General features: G+C 40.0%; 1 protein-coding gene across 3 annotated transcripts in view; it reads left to right on the forward strand.

Annotated features, from left to right (window-relative positions):
- The first annotated feature begins 18,096 nt into the window (after positions 1-18,096).
- LOC104234789 (uncharacterized protein At3g06530) overlaps positions 18,097-23,441 on the forward strand; it is a 39,898-nt gene continuing 34,553 nt past the window's right edge. For 2 of the 3 annotated variants that reach the window (XM_009788418.2, XM_009788420.2), the window contains exons 1-6: positions 18,097-18,390; positions 18,553-18,766; positions 18,873-18,968; positions 19,045-19,162; positions 19,247-19,420; positions 19,881-20,051. In XM_009788418.2, coding sequence (XP_009786720.1) covers positions 18,237-18,390; positions 18,553-18,766; positions 18,873-18,968; positions 19,045-19,162; positions 19,247-19,420; positions 19,881-20,051 — 927 coding nt within the window. In that variant the 5' untranslated portion in view covers positions 18,097-18,236. The other variant, XM_009788421.2, reaches the window with a different exon arrangement.

A 23,441-nucleotide genomic window follows, 5' to 3' on the forward strand; every position in this document is an offset into this window, starting at 1 on the left:
GCTTTCGAACATGCATGTCCAATATCGCCACTGGCTCCTCAACATAAGATAGATCCTTGTCCAACTGGATTGAACTGAAATCCAACACATGCAATGGATCACTGTGATACCTCCGGAGCATCGAAACACAAAATACCGGATGAACTCCTGCCAAGCTGGGAGGTAAGGCAAGCTCATAAGCAACCTCCCCAACACGCCGCAATATCTCAAACGAACCAATGAATCTCGGACTCAACTTCCCTTTCTTCCCAAATCTCATAACGCCCTTCATAGATAAAACCCGAAGCAGAACCCGCTCTCCAACCATATAGGAAACATCACGAACCTTCCAGTCCGTGTAACTCTTATGTCTGGACTGGGTTGTATGGAGTCTATCCTGAATGACTTTAACCTTCTCCAAAGAATTCTAAACCAAGTCTATGCCCAATAATCTAGCCTCACCCGGATCAAACCAACACACCAAGGATCTACACTACCTACCATACAAAGCCTCACACGGTGCCATCTAAATGCTGGACTGATAGTTGTTGTTGTAGGCAAACTCCGCTAATGGCAAGAACTGATCCCAAGACCCCCCAAACTCAATCACACATGCACGGAGCATATCCTCCAGAATTTGAATAGTGCACTCGGATTGTCCGTCCATCTGAGGGTTAGATGTTGTACTCAACTCTACCCGAGTACCCAACTCATGATGTACGACCCTCCAGAACCGTGTTGTGAACTAAGTACCTCTATCTGAAATGATGGAAACTAGAATACCATGCAGACGAACAATCTCGCGGATATAAATCTCCACCAACCGCTCCGAAGAATAAGTAGTACACATAGGAATGAAGTGCGCGGACTTGGTCAGTCGATCCACAATCACCCAAATGTCATCGAACTTCTTCAAAGTCCGTGGGAGTCCAACTACGAAGTCCATGGTGATCCTCTCCCACTTCCACTCCAGAATCTCTATCTGCTGAAGCAACCCACCCGGTCTCTGGTGCTCATTCTTCACTTGCTGACAATTGAGGCACCGAGCTACAAACCCAACTATGTCTTTCTTAATCCGCCTCCACCAATAGTGTTGCCTCAAATCCTGATACATCTTAGCGGCACCCGAATGAATGGAATACCGCAAACTATGGGCCTCCTCTAGAATCAACTCCCGAAGCCCATCAACATTGGGTACACAAATCTGACCCTATATCCTCAATACCCCATCATCACCAATAGTCACATCTCTGGCATTGACATGTAGAACCTTGTCCTTGAGGTCAAGCAAAAGAGGGTCATCATACTAACGCTCCCTGATACGATCGAATAAGGAAGACCGAGAAAGCACGCAAGCTAGAACCCGACTGGGCTCTGAAAGATCCAATCTCACAAACTAGCTGGCTAAGGCCTGAACATTCATCTCCATGGGCCTCTCCACTGCTAGTAAATAAGCCAAACTCTCAGCCCGGCGACGCAAAGCATCCACCACATTGGCCTTGCCCGGGTGATACAAAATAGTGAAATTAGTCTTTCAGCAACTCTAGCAAACTCCTTTGGCGTAAATTAAGATCCTTTTGCTTGAATAGGTGCTGCAAACTCCGATGATCAGTATAAATCTCACAAGGAACACCGTAAAAATAATGATGCGAGATCTTCAAGGCGTGAACAATAGTAGCTAACTCGAGATCATAGACGTGATAATTCTTCTTATGTGCCTTCAACTGTCTAGACGCGTAGGCAATCACCCTACCGTCCTACATTAATACCGCTCCAAAGGCAATCCTCGAGGCATCACAATAGACAGTATAAGACCCCGAACCTATAGGCAATATCAAAACTAGGGCTATAGCCAAAGCTGCCTTAAGATTCTGAAAGCTCGCCTCACACTCTTCCGTCCACTTGAACGGAGCACCCTTCTAGTTCAACCTGGTCATATGTGCTCCAATAGATGAAAACCCCTCAACAAATCAACGGTAATAACCCGCCAAGCCAAAAAAACTGCGGATCTCTGTAGCTGAGGATGGACTGGGCCAACTTTGCACTACCTCTACTTTCTTCAGATCCACCCGAATACCCTCACTCGATACCACGTGGCCTATGAACGCCACGAAATCTAACCAAAACTCACATTTCGGGAACTTAGCATATAACTTCTTTTCTCTCAAAGTCTGAAGCACAGTCCTCAAGTGTTGCTCATGATCTTCCCAACTCCGGGAATACACTAGAATATCATCAATAAAAACAATGATGAACGAGTCAAGATATGGCCGCAACACACTGTGCATCAAATGCATAAAGGTTGTTGGGGCATTGGTTAGCCCAAATGACATAACAAGGAGCTCGTAATGACCATACTGAGTCTTGAAAGCAGTTTTCGGAATATCTGGCTCCCGAATCTTCAAATGATGGTAACCTGAACGCAAGTCAATCTTAGAAAATACTCGTGCACCCTGTAACTGGTCAAACAGATAATTAATACGAGGCAAGGGATAACGGTTCTTCACTGTAACTTTGTTCAACTGGTGATAATCAATGAACATACGTATAGAACCATCCTTTTTCTTCACAAACAAGACAGGAGCACCCCAAGGTGATACACTGGGTCGAATAAAACCCTTATCAAGCAATTCATGCAGTTGATCCTTCAACTAAGGATGAGTCATACGATACGGAGGAATAGAAATGGGTTGAGTGCCCGACAACAAATCAATGCCAAAATCAATTTCTCTATCGGGCGGCATGCCCGGAAGGTCATCTAGAAACACATCAGAAAAATCCTGTACTACTGGGACTGAATCAGCTGTAGGGGTATCAATACTGACATCTCTCACATAAGCTAGATACATGTCATACCCCTTCTCAACCATACGCTGAGCCTTAAGAAATAAAATAATTCTACTAGAAGCATGATCTAAGGTACCCCTCTACTCTACTCGCAGTACGCCTGGCATAGCCAGTGTTATGGTTTTGGCGTGACAATAAAGAATAGCATAATGGGGCAACAACCAGTCAATGCCCAAGATAACTTCAAAATCTACCATGCCGACAATAACAAATTGGCTCTGGTCTCAAAACCACTAAGAGCAATCAAACACGACCGATAAATGCAGTCCACAACAAGAGAATCTCCCACAGGAGTAGAAACATAAATAGGGGTACTCAAAGAATCCCGAGGTACACCCAAATGCGGGACAAAATAAGAAGACACATAAGAATAAGTGGAGCATGGATCGAATAAAACCGATGCATCTGTATGACAAACTATGACAATACCTGTGATGACAGAATCAGAGGCAACAACCTCGGTATGGGCAGGAAGGGCATAATATTTGGCCTAGCCTTCCCCTTTAGGGCGGCCTCTACCTCTCCTATCTCCACCTTTAGCTGGCTAAACAGGTGGGGTAGCAACTGGTGTTGTAATCATAGCCTAAGAACTCTGCAGGGCACGCTATGGCTGAGAAGTCTGTGGAGATGCACTCCTCCAAAGTCTAGGGAAATCCCTTACCACATGGCGTGTGTCACCATACTCAAAACAAGCTCTAGGAGGATGTGGCGGTTGTGACTGGCTCGAGCCAGGTCTGCTAGACTGGCCTCGGAAAGCACCCTGCGTAGGAGGTGAACTAGATACTGGTGGTGCATAATAAGGCTCCTGAGGCCTAGGAGGAGCTGGAATACCACTGGTTGTTGGAAGAGTTGAATGAACGGGGTGACTCATATAACCCCTACCATGACGACCTGTAGCTGGGGCACGGGCACCAGAATAATGGCCCGACTCTCGAGACCTCTTGGCCTCCCTCTCCTCTCTCTCCCTAGCATGCATACCCTCTGTCCTCCTAGCAATGCTCACCACCTGCTGATAAGAAATATCCATCTCCAACTCACGAGCCATGCTAGACCTGATGCTGGGAATAAGCCCCTTAATGAACTGGCGAACCCTCTCGCGAACAGTAGAAACCAAGGCTGGAGCATGTCTATCCAAGCTAGTGTAACGGGCAGCATACTCCGAGACAGTCATAGTACCCTGGCGCAAATGCTCAAACTCTGCGCGTCATGCATCCCTGAGGCTCTGAGGAACAAACTCTCTCAGGAACATATCTGAAAACCGAGTCCAAGTCAATGAAGATGCCTCATCCGGACTGTCTAACTCATAGGTACGCCACCACTCATAGGCGGCTCCTCGAAGCTGGAAGGCAGTGAAAGAAACCCCACTCGATCCTGATATACCCATAGTGTTGAGGATAGGGTAGCACTCTTCCAGAAATCCCAAGGCATCGTCTGATGCTAACCCACTGAATACAGGAGGATCATACTTCTTGAACCTCTCAAGCCTCCGCTACTCATCCTCTGAAACCGCTGCCCAGTCCTCGGGCTGACTTGGGACTGCAGGCTGTACAAGTATAATCTATAGGACCTGATCAACATGCACTCGCTACTCAGGAGTGCGGGCGGCGGGAGTTTGTGCTCCTCCCCCGTCCTGAGATGTGGTTGTAGCAAGGGGAAGCAACCCTACCTGAGCCATAGTGGTGTACGTGCTCATGAACTGTGCAAGAGTCTCTTGAAGAGCTGGAGTGGTAGTTGCAGTAGGCGTATCAGGTGCCTGGACTCTGGCTGGAACTGCTGGTGGTACGTCGATAGCAGCTCGCACGGGTGCTCTAGCTGCACCACGTGCGTGTCCTCAGCCTCTACCCTGGCCCCGGCCTCTAACGGCTCCAATAGGGGGCGCGGGTGCCCGATAATCTCTGGTAGCACGCGTCCTCACCATATGTGAGAGAATAGAAGACAAAAGTTTAGAATTGTGATATCAAAAATCTCACACGACAAGGAAATCATATGAAGTGGAATTTTCCTAACAGTTACATAGCCTCTCATAGATAAGTACAGACGTCTTCATATTGATCCACGAGACTCTAATAAACCGTCTTGTGATTCATGACTCCTATGCACCTAGAGCTTTGATACCAACTTGTCACGACCCCAGTTCGCCCTCCATGAACTATCGTAACGGCACCTAGTCTCTACGACTAGGTAATCCTAACAAATGCATAAAAGAAACAATTGCGGAAAGAAAACAATTAAAAACCGAGATAACAAAATGAAACAGTGTTTAAGATGTCGCCCGGCATATAATAGTACAAGAATCTCAACTTAACACTCCCAAAATTCGGAACCCCATGAATCACAAGCTAAGAGATTACATAAAAAAGCTCTAACTCCAGAAATGTCTATCAACAAGGAAAATATAGAAGGGCTATACTAGTACTGAGAATAGAAAGGGACTCTTCGGTCTGCGGACACGGCAAATATACCTCGGAGTCTCTACAACAGCGCCTCGCCTCAAGTGTGGTAAGACTGAGCGGAAGTACCTGGATCTGCACATGAAAAACATGCGCAGAAAGAGATGAGTACACCACAACGGTACTCAATAAGTGCCAAGCCTAACCTCAATCGGGTAGTGACGAGGAAAGTCAGGGCCCTACTAAGGTTAAATAAAATACAAGGTATAACAATATAGAATAAGACAATATAATTAGGTACGACAGTAAGAAGTATCACGGGATAATAAGAATGAGAGCAACTATAACAGAGATAAAATAATCACAAAAGGAATACCACTCAACACAAAGTCAACAACTGGGGGATATATCAGTATCCCGAGGATCTCTTAGTATCCTCAATATGTATGCTGGGGATCTCTCGGTATCCCAAGGATCTCTTAGTATCCTCAATATACGTGCTGGGGATCTCTCGGTATCCTGCACTTCAGTCCAACTTAATATATGTGCAGGGGATCTCCCGGAATACAAATCTATAGTCCCAAAGTAAACACACAGCAGCAACACGAAGAATACTCAATTCAATTCAAATTTATACCAAGGTAAAATAGGTATTTCTAACCTAGCATGCTTCACATAGTCCAAATAAGGCAGTTTGAGCAAATAAAGCAATTAAGTCAATTAGGCATGATTCTCTAAGCTAACAACAGACTTAAATTGCAAGTAGAATAAATGGGAAGGGAAAACAAAATTAAAGTTACTTAATAAAAATAGGATTTTCAACAATTAGCACAAGTACGCACTCGTCACCTCACGTAAAAAGCATTTCAATTATCAACAATACCAAATCCTAAGGGGGGATTCCCCCCCCCCCCACAAAGTTAGGCAAGCCACTTACCTCGAACCGGCTCAAAATCAACCCGAAACCATGTTCTTGCCACGAGTACTCTAATCCAAATGGCCCAAATCTATTCAATTTGATTGCATAATGTAAATAACACTTCAAGTAACTGATTCTACAAATAAATTCTAAGATAATATGCGAAATTAGGTAAAATGACCAAAATACCTCTCGGTCCCACGTCTCGAAATCAGATAAAATTTATATTTTCAGAATCCTCATACTCTCACGAGTTCAATCATACCAAAAGTACTAAAATCGGACTTCAAATGGTCCCTCAAATCACTACTCAAAGCTTTCTAATTAATTAAGCCCTAACCACCAATTTACCACTGATTTCCCTTAAAGTTTCATCCTTAGAATGATAAAAATCACTATAATAATGAGCTTAAGGACCAAAGGCTTTACCTCAACGAATTCCTCTGAAAATCTCCCTTGAAAATGCTCCCAAAAGCTCCTTCCCGTTTGAAAATAGGTGAAAAATAACTCAAATTCGTGAAGGCATCTATTTATATGTTCTGCCCAGCAAATCCGCTTCTGCGGTCATAGGACCGCACCTGCGGTCCCGCTTTTGCGGAACTAAAGTCGCATCTACGACAATTCACTAAAACCCAGCTTCTACACCTGCGATTACCCTTACGCAGACGCGGTGCCGCTTCTACGGTGAAGCGCCCGCTTTTGCGGTCCCTGCTTGCTCTCCCCTTTCCGCTTCTACGGTGCTAGCACCGCTTCCGCTGCTCCGCCCCTACGGGACCCAACCGTATGTAAGGTTATGACAAAAGATCAGCAGCCACTCCCAATTCTTCCGACAACCCTCTGAAATCATCCCGAGGCCCCTAGGACCTCAACTAGAAATACGAACAAGTCCAATACCACTGTTCAAACTTATACAAATCTTCAAAACACATCGAAGAACATCGAATCAACCAATTAGCATCGGATTCAAGCCTACGAACTCCAAAAGCTCCCAATTCACGTTTTCGATCAAAAAGTCTATCAACCCTCGTCTGAATGACCTAAAATTTTGCACACATGTCGCGTTAAACACTACGGAGCTACCTCAACTTCCAGAATCTCATTCCGACCCTTAGATCAAAATCTCACTATCGAACAGAAAACTTCAAAAACTCAACTTTCGGCATTTCAAGCCTAAATAAGCTACGAACCTCCAAAACACAATCTGAACACGCCCCTAAGCCCGAAATTACCGAACGGAGCTAAGGAACCAATGAAATTCCATTCTGAGGTCGTCTTCACATTGTTCCGATTATGGTCCAAATTCTGAAACTTAAACTCTCATTTAGGGACTAAGTGTCCCAAAACTCTCCGAAACTCGAAACCAAACATCCCGGCAAATCAAAATAGCAGAAACAAACACGAGGAAAGAAGTTAATAAGGGATCGGGGTGTTAATTCTTAAAATGACTGGCTGGGTCATTACACCCGATCCACAATAATAGAATCACGGACCGGTGTAGACACATATATAGAAACGCCCAAGGACTCATGAGGTACATCCAGAAAAGGAGCAAATATAGAAGAAACGTAGGAGTAAGTAAACCCTGGATCAAATAATATTGGGGCATCTCTACGACAGACAGAAATAGTACCTACGATCAATACATCGGAGGAGATTGCCTTTGGCCTGGCGGGGATAACATAGAATCTAGTCGGAGTGCCACCTGACTGGCCTCCACCTCTAGGGTGACCCCTACCCACCTACCCTCCGCTTCTTGCCAAGAAGGCGAGCGGGTAGTGTGGTAGTTGCGGTAATTGTGGGCCGACGGCCCTGCTGCCCGGCCTTGCCCCGAAGTCTGGGACAAAACCTTTTTACGTGGCCAAGATCCCCGCACTCGAAACAACCCCTTTGAGCAGTGGACTGCTGACCTGATGTCTGACCCTGATAGCCTGAATACTCACTGGAGGAACCCTAAATAGCTGGGAGACGGTAAGTACTCTCTGAAATGGCAGTGAAGTAGGGTCTTGCTGGAGCACTCCGAGTAGGCAGCGGTGCGGACTGCATGGGTCTGATAGATTGACCCCTCATGATTTGACCTATGACCCTATGTGGGGCGCCACTGAATCCTCCAAATTGTTGGGGCCATTTGTCCCTCAGCACAAACTCTCCACTGCAGTTGTAAATACGCTCGATCCTCTGATCTATATCCACAACATGATAAAAGGGAGTCCCTATCTCTGCCTCACGGGCCATAGAAACCTGAATCTCAGGGTGCAGACGTGCAATGAACCTCTGCACCCTCTCTGCATCTATGGGGAGTATAATAGCTGCATGGCGAGACAAGTCAATGAATCTCGCCTCATAGTCGGTCACAAAAATATGACCCTGACGGAATCGCTCAACTGACCCCGAAGCTCCCCTCTCTCAAAAGGTGGTATGTACTTCTCCAAGAGCAGATGTGTAAACTGATTCCAAGTCAAGGGAGGTGAACCTGCTGGCCTGCTAAGGAGGTAAGCCTACCACCATCTGCGGGCCTAGCCCTTAAGCTGAAAGTTGGTGAAGTCCACCCCGTTGGACTCCAATATCCCCATGTTCCATAGCCTATCCTTGCACCGGTTAATGAAATCCTAGGGTCCTCTGACCGTTCACCCCCAAAGTTAGGGCGCGAAGTCTAGTCAATTTGTCTATCCGCTTCTACTGATCGATGGTCGCGACTGGTACATCCTCTAGCAGGGCCTCGTCCGCAGGTAGTGCACCTGGGGTCTGATAAAAGGCAACGGCGTGCCCTAGATCCTGAGCGGTAGGGTTTGTGCTCCCCCTCCCGTTTGAGATATGGCTGGGTCTGTTGCAAATAAACTAGCATATGTCATAGAGTCCATGAACGGCAACATACGACCCATGACCTCCTGGAATCCCGTTGCAGTCATGAAATATGTTGGGGCTGGCTCAGCTGCAAGCGCCTCATCATGCTCCTCAATAACAGTATCCTCAACTGGATCCACCGGTGGTACAATGGGAGCAACTCTAGGACGCCCTTATCCTCTGACAAGAGCTGGAGCCCTCCCCTAGCCTCTGCCTCGTCCTCTAGCAATGAGGGGAGAAACTTCTCTACCGCCTAATACATCCACAAAACACATTCTCACTATATATGAGAGATCAATAGAAAGATGCTTAGCACAATATCAACTGCACGATAGGAGATGAAGAAAGAGAAGTTTCCTAACACCCTATAACCTCTCGAATATAAGTACGAACGTCTCCGCAAGACTCTACTAGGCCTGCTTATGACTTGTGAGATCTATGTGAACCTAAGGATCTGAAACCAAGCTATCACGGCCCAAAACCCATAATAGGTCGCAATGGTACCTAACGCCACCGTTAGGGAAGCCCACAAGTGAAACTACAATTTAATTACCTCCTTTTTTACCTTTAAAACAAAAGTTCCTTTTTAGAAGAACGAAATAAGTAAGATCTCATGCAACCGTACGTACTTTTTTCTCAACAAAATACCAGCGTAATAAATACATCCATTATGATGACATTAATAATAAGTACAACAGTATGTATATGCTAAAAGCCCCCAAAAACTGGTGCCACAAGTGCATGAACAATCTAGAGAATATACAAAACTATTACGACTATTGTGTGAAAGGTAATAAACAAAAATAATAAACAAGTTAGAGGGACACTATGATGCTGCAGATCGTAACAAGGCAATCAGCTTACCACTAAGGCTCCATAGAAAATTGGCTACGTGCTCGCGTGACCACTGGTAGTACCTGTCTCAGTACCTGCACATTCAGTGCAGAAGTGTAGCGTGAGTACATAAAACATTGCATACCCAGTAAGTATCTAGTCCAACCTCGAAGAAGTAGTGATGAGTGGTCGACTTGACACTTACTAGAGGTCAAATAAAAGTATAAATACATAAAGTAGACATGGTGAATGTACGACAAGTAGCAACGAAGTAAATAAAAATAACTACAGTAATTCCACATATGAGTCTATATCAAAACACTAAACATATCATAACTGGCTGTGAAGGCGCTTACTCAATTGTTACCAAACCAAATCCAATTCCAATTATTAAGCACGAAGCTGCCAAGACGAACGACCCGATCCCATAGGAATAGTTGTACTCATTACTGCCGAGGCAAATGACCCGATCCCATAAGAATAGTATTACCAACCTGCCGAGGCGAACAACCCGATCCCATAAGAGTAGTGTTACCATCCTGCATAGGCGAACGACCCGATCCCATAAGAGTAATTTATTTCACTATCGAGGCGAACGATCCGATCATATAAGAGTAGAGAAATTTACCTCGCTCGTGGAAATACTTGCGAGACGAGAAAACACGTATCTATAGTTTATCAAGTATTTCTCAGTTTTTCTAAAGTAAGAGACTAAGTCGATATCTTTAATTAAAATCCTCAATCTCAGTCCTAATCAAGACAATTAATACACATGATAGGCATAAAAATAGCACAATTAAAGGCATACTGCGAACCTAAGTCTGCCCGGACATATCATGAGTATAGCTACGTATGGACTCTCGTCACCTCGTACATACTTAGCTCCCCTCAACAAGTAACATACAATAATTAATACACCTAAGGGGATAAGTTCCCTCTTACAAGGTTAGACAAGAGACTTACCTTGGTTCCAAGTCTTCAATCCGGCTCTTCAACCTCACTAGAACTCCTCAAACGACATCGAGGACTCCGAAACTAACCAAAAGCCATATAAACTAATAAATATATGCTCAAAAGTTCAAAATTTAGCTATTAGAGTAATTACCCAATCCAATTTTGAAAGATTCCTAAAATTCACCCCGGGGCCCACGTGCCTGGATTCCGGAAAATTTCGAATATAAATGTTATCCATGACCTCGTGAACTCAAATATATAATTTATTTCCAATTACATAATCAATTTTGTGGTCAAATCTTAGTTTTACCAAACCCTAGGTTCCAACAAAATCTCACAATTTTTCCCTTAATCTCATGTTAAATCTATCTATAATCCGTGTATTTAACTCAAGAATTGATACGATCACTTACCTCTTGATGTTGATGAAAATCCCCCACAAAATACTCTCAAAATCGCCCAAGACCAAGTGGGAAATGAGAGAAAAGAGATTAAATCCTGTAATAAAAACCAAGTCTGTCAAGTGATCTCTTCTTCGCGATCGCAAAGGCATAACTGGCCTAGGCAGTGAAGTCCTTCTCCGCGAACGCGAGGACAGTCTTGCGATCACGGAGGCTTGCCCAGCCTGAGCTTTGCGAGACTGACCCACCCCAGGCCCTTTGTTCTAAGCGAACGCGAGCCCTATACGCAAACATGAAGGTGAACAGTCCTAGACCTTCGCGAACGCGGAACGCGAATCTGAAGGGAAAAATGCCCAGTCCCCCAATTCCTACTCCGTGAACGTGACTCCACCTCCACGTTCATGAAGAAGGAAACTAGAACCAGCAACACTAGATTTTTAGACTTAGCTCCAGGTGGTCTGAAATTCACTCGAGCCACCCGGGACCCCGACCAATCGCACTAACAAGTCCATAAATATAATATGGACATGCTCAAACCCTCGAAACACATAAAACAACATTGAAATCAAGAATCGTACCCCAAACCCAACTTGAACCAACTTATGAACTTAAAACTTTTTATTTAGCTCCGAACACGTCGAATCATACTTAGATTACTCGGAATGATACCAAATTTTGCATATAAGTCATAAATTACCATACCAAAATATTCCCAAGCTTGAAATCCCAAACGGACCTCAATAACACCAAAGTCTACTCCAAACTAAATTTAAAGAACTAGAAAACCTTTAATGAACCATCTTTTCACATTAAGCACTGAAATGCTTCCGGATCACCCGAAACGCGATCCAAACACACGCCCAAGTCTAAAATCATCATATGAACCTATTGGAACCTCAAAAAAATGATTCAGAAGTCGTTTACTCGAAATATTGACTCAAGTCAAACTTGGCCACCTTAGGCCACTATTAAGGAACTAAGTGTTCCGTTTTCAACCCGAACCCTTCCAAACACAAACCAACCATCCACGCAAGTCATAAAATAGTAAAAGCACATATGAAGAGTCTTAATTAAGGGAACAGGGATCTAGTAAGCAAACAATCGGTCGGGTCGTTACATAAGTGCTGATGTGTTATAAGATATTATTGATCCCTCTTGAGACTGGGTATGCCAAGTTTGTTGAGGCCGGTACAGGCGATTCTCTTGAGGCCAGGTACGATCAAGACCTCTTGAGGCCGGATACACCGAGTCCTATTGAGGTAGGGTACAATCGAGACCTTTTGAGACGGGGTACGGTACGATGAAAGCATGAGACTTTACCGAGTCCTCTATGAGGTCGGGTACAATATAAGATGATATGACCCAAAAAGTGGCTGGATAATATTATATTACATCTAATGCATGGGCCCAATGAGTGGCTTGATTTTTATAAATTTGGCATATCCTTATGATTCATGGTTATAGTAGTGTACGCCCTCGATGTCTTGTCTTCGGTATTCGATTAAAATTCTGTATTCATATCCCTTATGTTATCATTATCAGCCTGACATACTCAGTACATCTTTCGTATTGATGTCCCTCTCTTCTGAATGATGTGTTCATGCCCACTAGTACAGATAGACCGAGTGACATGCCTCTTTAGTACGGTGCACGTTTCAGTTGTTGATCGTCGCCACTCCACTTCTCCAGAGTAGCTGAAAAGAAGTCGATAGGTACTGGAGTACATATCTCTGTTACTTTGGGTATGGTGGGGCCCTCTCCCATTCAAGTTGTATATTTTGGTACTCTTAGAGGATTATTAAATATTGTTATAACTTGTTGGCTGTGTTAGCCATATGCTCAATATTGTAGTTCCTCCGCTTGTCAGCTGTGAACATTTTTATCTTGTTAATATACTTGGAGGCCTTGTTCGCCCAAGTTTCATGTTGAATGATCTAAGTACTGATATTGGTTTGCATGCACCTTCGGGCGTCGTGTGCCGGCCACACCTTCCGAGTTTGGGGTGTGACAGAATCTGGTCCTGAAGATGAAGCTATTAAGTTATTTAGTTGTTGAGTCTTGATTCACTATTCTTAAATGGTAACATATTTTACTTTTGAGAAGTGTATTCATCGGTTATCAAATTCTTAGGTTACCAATTTATGAAAAATTTATTTTGCTTTCTATGTTAGAGTTTATGGTCTTGGAAGTTAAGCTACATTCGAGCTGATAGTAGAAGTTAAGGTAGTGGAGTTAATCTATTTGGTGATAGAGTTTGTAACCCAAAATTGAGTTGATTATAGGCTAAACAACTAGAGTTAATCCCTTTGCTTATTGGATGTAACTTAATATCGATCTTGTTGTTTAGTGAAATTTTGAGAAAAATCTTACACGGGTAGGTCGGAATTTTTACTCCTTTGAGCAAAGAAGTTTTATACGCAAAATTATTTGTGTTTTTTAATTTCTACACTTCATATTTAGTTTGGCATATTCAAGTTGAAGAATCAAGTTCTTCGATGAGTGAAAATTGGACAAGACATAATTCACCCTCATTTTGTGTCAGATGAACGCTAAAATAACACTTCTTTTGTGTCAGGTGGACTCTAACATGGACAAGATTACAAGAAAATAATAGTGAGCCCTACATTATTTCAAGTTCTTCAAAACTATATTTTTCGAGTTTTTCCATAGATTAAAAATTCCGATTTATGCACAGTCTTATGCCTTTTTACAAGATAATATTACATACACATCTTAGAACAATGAATATATGAAAAAAATGCTTCCTCACCAAAACCAAAAATAAAATAAAATAAAAAAATAGATTGCTTACTTCACGGAATAGAAGCAACAAACCTCACGTATCAAACTTACTATCGAGGAGATCATGGCTAAAAATGTGTAACCTCCATAGAGTGGCATTGACTCCATGCATAAGGTTATGAGGAGATAGTCATTTATTTTTTAAAGGTAACTTTTATTGTAATGATGCACATTATCATTAGAGAGATTAAGATTTTTTTTAATAACTGTGAAATATTATTATTAACAAACCTAATGGTTCTTTACAACCTGTTGGAGTGATCAGTATTATAACCACCTCCTATTAAGGTTGTTACAATCTCTAAATCTCCGAAAAAACCAACAAACACTAGTTACAAATCTTTTGTATCAAACTCTGATATTTTCTAGCTCTATTTATATTCCCCATCCATTATATTCTTTCCCTAATCTCTCTTTGTATCTGTCCTATTATAAAATTTGTATTTACATCTATATTTCTAAATATTTTTCAGTTTTTGCTTCCCAAGTATAATATATAGTTGCTCCCATAATTGCAGCAGCTACCTCCTTCTTGAATTGCTTCCATCTCCTCCTTTTAGATTAAGTGTTTTTGATTACATAGTACTCTTGAATTTTTTTTATATAAATTGATAATTATTTTAGGGATAATTTCAGAGACTTCCACTTATGTTGGTGCTATAATATGAGTATCCCTTATATTTTATGACAGTACGCTCACCTCTCATGCTTTAATTTCTTTGTAATAGTTATTTTTTATTTATTTGTTATTACGATGATCCAAAAAATTATAATATGACTATTTTACCATTTCTAATATTCTTTTCAGATTTGTGTACATCCTATTTGTCATATTGAAAGTCAAAAGGTTTTAGTCAATGTTCTATTATATACAACGTAAAGGGTTAAATATATTCTTTTACTATTGAAAAATATTTAAACTTGCTCTATGTTTTACTATCAGTGTGTTTGGACCCCTACCATTACACTTTGGGTAAAAATTATCCTTAAATTCAAGGAAATCTTACAGAAATATCACAAATAAATTCCAACTTACCAATCTCTAGCTATTAATCATAGACTTATCAAAACTAGCCAAACACATATAAAAATAAGGTTCTTTCTCTCAAAAATTCACACGCAAAGATTTCCTTCCATATTATTAAGCATGATTAACAACATTAAATGCAAGACGGAAAAAAAATTTAATGGATGAGGTATCAAAGAAAGTGATGAAATGCAAACAAAAAAAAATACAAGATTTCAAAAATCTAAGAAAAATATGACCTTTTTCAATGGGTATGGCTGAAATTCATTGAAAACATATAGATGAGTCAATATACAAAATTTGAGGAAGATTGGAGGTGATTTGGTATAAAAAATCGTAGTTAAAATCGAGTTCAAAAACTTCTTTTGCGACATATGTATCAAACATGTATTACGTATATATCGCACATACAGATATACATGTGTTATGATATATATGTGATACATAAATGATAACATATCAATTTTTTTCATGTTCGTCTTCTACTTCGAATTTGTAATTCAACCCACCTCAAAACTCTATAAAATCATCTCAAAACTGAAATTCAAGCTCATTAAGATGTACCAAATCTATTCTAATAACACTCACTCAAAAGAAAACAAAAATTGACCCTTTTTTAAATTACAAATAGCCAATTGACTAATAATTAGTAATATTTTATAAATTGACCAATTTTTGTAATAAGCTACTTATAAATGGACATAACTGTCAGTTTTCCTAAATTTAGCGGAGGAACATGTGGCAGTTCAAGAACAAAAGGACCCCTCCCATATTTTTATATGGGACTGTTACACAAATAGCCAACCAAAATTACTGAGCTTTTTCTAATCGGTATACATAAATTATACATAATTATACATGAACTGTTCATATATTATATATCTGTCGGCTATTTTTACTTTAAGAGATTATGTGTGCAACTATCTGGGTTAATATCCAGATCCAATTAAAACCTGCCCTTAATTTTGTACCCATTACCCGCCCCAATTTCCCACTTTGAGCTCTTCTTTTTTTTTTTTTTTTTTTTTAAATCAAAAGAACATCTCCAAATATATTTATTCTTTAACAAGTTGATTTCTATGTCGAATTTTACATAGCAGTAATTGATTGAAATCAATTTGTAGATTCACAACAACACCTTTAAATCTCTATAAAATCAAGAAAATCCAAATTCAAAAAATCAAGACCCAAAAGAGCTTCAATAGTAGTGCATCGGTTTCATGGCAGAGAAATGGGAGGTGGTTCGGCGGAGCAGCTGTGGGTGAGCTATGGTTATAGTATTTTAGGATGATGTGATATCTCTATGGAGGAAAAAAAAGAAAATTGTTTTAAATTAGTTTATATATATATATATATATATATATAAAATTGTTACACAGGATAAATAGAAAATGAGTTCGGACGTTCTCATTGTGACCACTATCTTTATCATCCACCATTTTTTGGGCGTAGAAGAAAGAGATTGAGATGTTGAGAACCTGATGATCATGGGTACTACTGTTGGATGATATCGGCATATGATAATTTGACGGTTGAGATTTTGTCGGAAAGCTGACGACTAAGACTTAGAAATTAGGTCGAGTAATAGGTACAAAATTAGCGGTGGATTTTAATTGGATTCAAATAAAAAAAATTGGGGTGGATCCATTTGTTTCTGAACTATCTTTCCGCTAAAATTAAGGATAATTTTGATCAAAAATATTACGACAGGGGTCCAAACATACTGATAAGTAACAATGGGGAAAGAGCAGAAATAAGAGTATTTGATAAAGTGAATAAATAAATTTATGGTTTAAACTGAAAATTCTTTGGGAGCATGTTAGACAAAGAGGACTTCAAAGAAATAACCATCATTTGAGAGCAAAATTATTCCAGGCTAATAAGTGTCTGGATTCATTGATTCTTATCTTTAAGATACAAGAGAACTTGTGATTTTTTTTTTTTGGTATTTTATTAATTTCTATGAAAAACATTTATTAAGAAACTTTTTAAAGTTACTGTATAATTTTCAGCAGGAAGGGAGATTCATTTCATTACGATATCCCTCCTTTTCTGACAATTTATCATTTGACTATTTTGGTACAACTTATTAAGGGTGGACATTGGTCAGTTCGGTTCGATTGTGAATATTATCGGTTCGGTATATCGGTTTATAAATATACTAAACCGATAACCGAACCGATAAGATATCGGTTATCGGGTATCGGTTACTCGATTATCGATCCTTATCGGTTCGATTATCGGTTTACCCGATAAGAATAAAAAACATAAAAAAAAATCATGTTTTTATTATACAAAATCGTGATCATGCTATTAAGAGAAATGAACTGAATTTTGCTCTTAAGAAAAGGGGATTAAATTTTAACTTTAGAAAAGAAAATTTTCTTTGCATTTAAAAATCCCAATGAATTTGATCTCAATTTTTAGAGTTATAAGTTAGTAGGAGTAAGGAATAAGACATTCAATAATTTAATCTTACTAACTATTTCACTGCAGGTGAGCATAATTCACAGAAAAATAATAAAATCCTAATCTTGTAAATACTAATGAATTAATGCAACAAAAGAAACAAATAAAAAAAATAAAAATATGAACAGTTAATTCTTTAAAGTTACTAAAAATCTTAACTGAAAAATTAATATGATAAATTCATAAAAGTTTAAAACTTACACTAAAAATTAAGGTCTAAAGATGAAAGAGCATCTGTCGAGAGAATGAGAGAATGAAGCTATAAGGTGGCTTATTATACTTAGTAGTTAAAATTATAATTTTGTTAAAATTTATTGGGCTATCGGTTAAACTGTTAATAAAATTGGGCAAACCGAGACCCGAACCGATTATCCAATAATCAAATAATATTAAACCGTTATCAAACTATTTACCCAATAGCATTTTATCGGTTCGGGCTATCAGTTATACCCGATATATGCCCAGCTCTACGACTTATCTCTACAACTTATGGTCGGAGATACTCTTGTAGTAAACCGATTGTAACATAGTAAAAAATAATATTGTATTATATAATACTAGTTATTTATTTCAGCCAAAAGAAAAAAAGAAAAAGAAAAAGAAAAACTCTATTATAGAATGGGTTGATTCTAAAACCCTAAACCCCAAACACCGTCCCCCTTCTCTCCCAGTCTAAGTCTCAGGTTAACAAAAAGGCAAGAGACTCTCTCCTTTAGAAAACCGTCAATACTACGCACGCCGTTGCAGAAGAGAGTTTATAGCTTGGTTTAAGGATGGCGACTTCGTTGGTTGCTCAACTGCAGCGGTTAGCAGTCCCGGATTCTGAGCAGCCGCGTAAACGGCCATTCACTCGTCCTTCAATCTTGTTTGACCCTAAAGAAGCCGCTGATATTGAGCTCGACGCCATTCTCAACATTGCTCTCTCAGGTCCCAAGCCACCTTTTAAAATATTCAATAATTAGCTGGACTTCTATTGCTCTTGTTGTTGTTATTATTATTATTATTATTATTATTATTATTAATATAATTCATTGGTATTGGACATCATCTAAATGAAGCTTTTGCTGGTGTTTCTTATATGCAATTCAGGTTTGGAGGTGTTAATAAGCATCGAAGAAAAATTTAACAAGTACAAAAATGACTTGTTTAGTTACGGGAGTAGAGAGTTGGATAGAGATTTGATGGGCATTGACGAAAATAACCGAATTAATGCATCAATCAGTTCCTACTTGCATTTGTTATCAGGATATTTCGAGTTATCAGCAGCCCTAAAGACATTAGAGTACTTGATTCGTAGATACAAGTAAGCTAATTCAATTCTGTGCACGCACTCTTTATTGGCGCTTCCAAAAGCAAATGCTAGTTACATTTGTTCTATAACTAACTATTTCATTGATTTTTTTCTACAGAATTCACATGTATAATATAGAGGAATTAATTTTGTGTACCTTGCCTTACCATGACACGCATGTATTCGTTCGGGTTGTACAACTAATAGACACTGGGTAAGAATGTTAATGTTTGTTATGTGGTGGAAGAGGTGATGGGATAGAAGAAAATAATACCTTCAGCCTGTTTCAGGAATAGCAAATGGAAATTTCTTGAAGGGGTTAAGGCTTCCGGTGCACCACTCCCCAGGAAGATTATTGTGCAACAAAGTATACGTGATTTGGGGATCTTAGATGTTTTGTGCAATTATGTATGTATACGTGATGGTCATTTTGATGTTTTTTTTTGTATTTTTTTTGGATGTTTTACAAATTTTATGAGTGGAAATATTTAGGTGTCAACATCAAAGAAGGTTCAGCCATCAAGGCCTGTCACTGGTTTTTGTACAGCTGTAATTTTTGAGGTCTTAGGATCACTCACTACTATAGACAGTGACGTAGTGAGGAGAGTCCTACCTTTTGTGGAATTTGGACTTCAACCAGGCGCCAGAGGAGGAGCCGATCAAAAGGTTAGCTTAGTGGCTTCGTATGTGATAGTTGTTTTACGTTATAATCGCTTCTTGACATTCTTTTCCTTTTGCCTCTTGTCACCAAGGGCTCCTTAGTGTAAAGATTTCAGGCGTAGTTTGATACTCTAGAGTAGAGGTTGGCTAGCTTGACCTGTAATTTATTGATATGGAGGCTGTAATGTACAAGTTCTGTTTGTTTGTTAGTGCTACCCTAACAGAGATTTATGCATGTTGTAAAATGAAACTGTGGAAATACAGTCATATTTGATGTGTTTTTTGCATTCCGTTCATGTTAACTTATATTTCTAGAGTCTTTCTTGTAGCTTCCTCTTTTATCTATTTGATTAAAATGTGAAACATATTCTGTATCGGTGAAGCTATATCATTATATTCAGACATTCTAGAGGCTTCAATCCATAGAACATTCATTGATCTTGTGGTTGGGATTCGGCTTTTGTAGGCTGGTGCTTTGATGATCGTAAGCTTACTAGCTGATAAGGTAGCTCTGTCCCCTAAGGTTGTCAAAAGCTTGATGCGTTCCCTTGCTGAAATTGCTCGAGCAGATGCAAGAGATTCTACTGACTTGCAGTGGTGTCGTATGTCTTTGATGGCCCTAATCAATCTTGTCCAGGTATCAGTGTGTTTCATTCAATTTGGTATCAGAGGTGAACTAGAATTTTATTACTGTCCGTGTCCAGGATCTTGAACAAAATAGTTTTGTTAGTCAAATCGTGAAGCTGCAATGCATAGAAGTGTTTTCAGTACGTGTTCCCTCTGATTTTGATTAGAAGGATGGTAGTTTGCAGCTAAGTTGCTCTGACACGGGTACGGTTGTCCGATACGGCTGCGGATCTAGAGGTCGGATCCTTTAAAATGAAAATTTTAAGATTCGGGGATACGAATCCTAGAACCGACACGGGTGCGGGGATACGGCTAAAAGTTTGCACACTTGTATTAATATTTGCCGTGCTAAGACAAAATGTTTGCACACTTGTAGTAAATTTGCTACAGTAACGTGATCATAAAGGTAAAGTATGTCAAAAAGCATATGACTTTTTAAAAAAGAGCTACAGTAACTCTTTTTTGTGGCCCATATTGCAAGTAGATGCAATATTTAATGAGAGACAACTATAACTTTTCATAAACGGCAAAATATTAGTTGTCAATTAAAAAGTGGTCAATTCCTAATTTGTCTCATTCTTCATCCGTTCTCTGTACTCACCTCTTCTTCTTTCCATCTCTGAGTCTTCTTCCCCAACAAAACCTTTTCCATCTCTTTGTTTTTTTTCAGTACAAAACCCATTATGCCTTAGTCCAGTAGTCCACCACCCATCTTTTGCTTCTCTGCCCAAAAAAAAACAGGAGCTCTTGATTTCAAAAGCTGCAGCATGAACAAGAGGATTGACCAAGACAAAAAGCTCAAAGGAGACAAAAGACTAATATAAGAAGGAGAATATCAGCGAAATTGAAGGTATTTCGTTTCCCATCTCTTCAAATCTTTACTTAGTGAAATTAATTGGGAAAAATTTTGGTCAACGCACCCGATCTTTGTCTGACCATATCCGACACAGATCCCACACCCTTACCCTTGTCAGTGTCGTGTCGACACGGGTACGGCACCCAAATTACGTGTCCGAGCAACTTAGGTTTGCAGTTCTTTCTGATATACTGTCATATGCAAATCATGTTGTGTTCTACTGGAAAGCATTCTGGACTTAAAGGACTGATTTCTTCACCCGATCATTGTGATAGTTTTGTATTTTTTATTTGGCTCTTTATCACTGAGTTACCTTAAAAAATTATTGTTCGTATGGTCATTGATGCTAAATAATCAACCAAAAATTAACTACTTGTATATATTTTATGACAGCTAGATATCCAAATGGATATTAGACAGTGTTAAGTGAGCTCAAGAGCACCTGTGAATTATGATTTTTTTTTTTGAGAAGGTAACATTTGTTGCATATATATTAACTGTGTCAAAACAGAAATAATTAACCATAATTACAAAGGGTGGTACAAGAAGATTCTCAAGTCCTTACAAGGATCCTAAAACATCAACAAAAGATTCTGGATCTTCCATGTACTCTTGCTTACACCAAAAATAAAAAAGAGCTAAACAATGCATTTTCATCCTCTGGATTGTACTATGTCTATCTTCAAAACATCTTTGGTTTCTCTCTTTCCAAACAATCCACCAAATGCAATCTGGGACAATTTTCTATCTCTCTTTCTGGTTATGGGAGTTACCGAGTCTATTCCAGCATTCTAGAAGTTCAATAATACTTCTTGGCATTACCCACATGATTCCTTTCAAGTTAATGAAAATCCTCCAAATTTGTTATGTTATCATGCAGTGCAAAAAAAGATGGTTGATTGTCTCTGCATCTTCTCCACATAAGTAGCATTTGGAGCATAGGTGGAAGCCCCTCTTCATAAGATTATCTTGAGTTAAGACTGCTTTTCTGGCTAGCAACCACGTGAAGCAGACAACTTTGTATGGAATTTTGACTTTCCAAATTAGTTTCCAAGGCCAACTTCCAATCTGATTATTAGTGGTGTTGTATTCCTTATAGGCGGACTTGACTGAGAATTTACCTTGATTATCCCTTTGCCAGAACATATAATCTTTCAGGAGGGGATGTCCCTTTGAATTGATCCAAGGTGTTGTAGAATTCTGTTAGCCTGACGATCTCTCAGTCACTGAATAATCTTCTATAGCTAAGGTTCCATCCTTGGTTTGACCATACATCTCCCACATATGCTCCTTGTTGCTGGTTCAGACTATAAATGTCTGGGAAAGTCTGTTTCAAAGGACATTGGCCTAGCTAGGTGTCATCCTAGAAAGAAGTTTTTATTCCATTGCCCACCTTGAATCTGGATTTGTTTCTGAACTTTGGCCACAAGTTCCTGATTGATCTCCATAGACTGACACCATAAGGACTGGTTGTAGAGTTGGTAGTCCAATTGCTTTCCATTCCATACTTCACTCTAATGACATCTTTCCACAGTGATTGTTCACTTGAAGCGAATCTCCAGAGCCATTTCATCATTAAGCTGTGGTTCTGAATTCTTAGGTTCCTAATGCCCAGGCCCCCTTCCTTCTTGCTGGTTACAAGTGCGTCCCAATTGACCAGGTGAATTTTGCCTTTGTCACTGTTGCCTTGCCAAAGAAAGTTCCTTCTCAATGCATCTATTCTTTTGGCTACATTTGCCGGGATAGGAAATAGAGACATCATGTAAGAGGGTAAGGCATCCAGTACATTATTGATTAGAACTAGTCTGCCCCCTAGGGAAAGATATTGGCTTTTCCAGTTAACTAGTTTCTTTTCACACTTCTCGAGTACACCATTCCAAATTTCTTTTGACTTGCTCTTTGCTCCCAAAGGCATGCCAAGATACACTGATGGAAGTTCTCCAATTTTCCCTCCCAGAATGTTAGCTAGGTATTGGATATCAGGGACCTCATTGACTGGATATAGATGACTCTTGCTCTAATTAATATGCAACCCAGATATGGCTTCAAATAGAATAAATATCACCCTCAGAATTTTCAGTTGATCTCTATCTGCTTCACAAAAAACTAGTGTGTCATCAGGATATTGAAGGTGTGTGACTAGATTGTTGACAGCCCTAGTAGATACATTGAATCCCTTGATCCAGGTGTTACCCTGAGCAGTTTTCAACATGTCATTAAGACCTTCCATAGCAATGATGAACAGGAATGGGGATAAGGGATCACCCTGTCTCAGTCCTCTCTAGGATGAGAAGAAGCCAGCTGGGGAACCATTGATAAGGACGGAGAATTTGACAGTGCTTATGCAGAATCTGATCCAGTTGATCCATTTGCCTCCGAACCCCATCTTCTCCAAAATTCCAAGCAAATAACTCCAGTTTAAATGATCAAAAGCCTTCTGAATGTCCAGCTTACATAGGATGCCTGGGAGTTTGCTTTTGATCCTTGTGTCTACACATTCATTTGCTATAAGAATGGCATCCATTATCTGTCTCCCTTTGATAA

Source organism: Nicotiana sylvestris, chromosome 3 (assembly GCF_000393655.2).
Source record: "Nicotiana sylvestris chromosome 3, ASM39365v2, whole genome shotgun sequence".
Taxonomy (NCBI): domain Eukaryota; kingdom Viridiplantae; phylum Streptophyta; class Magnoliopsida; order Solanales; family Solanaceae; genus Nicotiana; species Nicotiana sylvestris.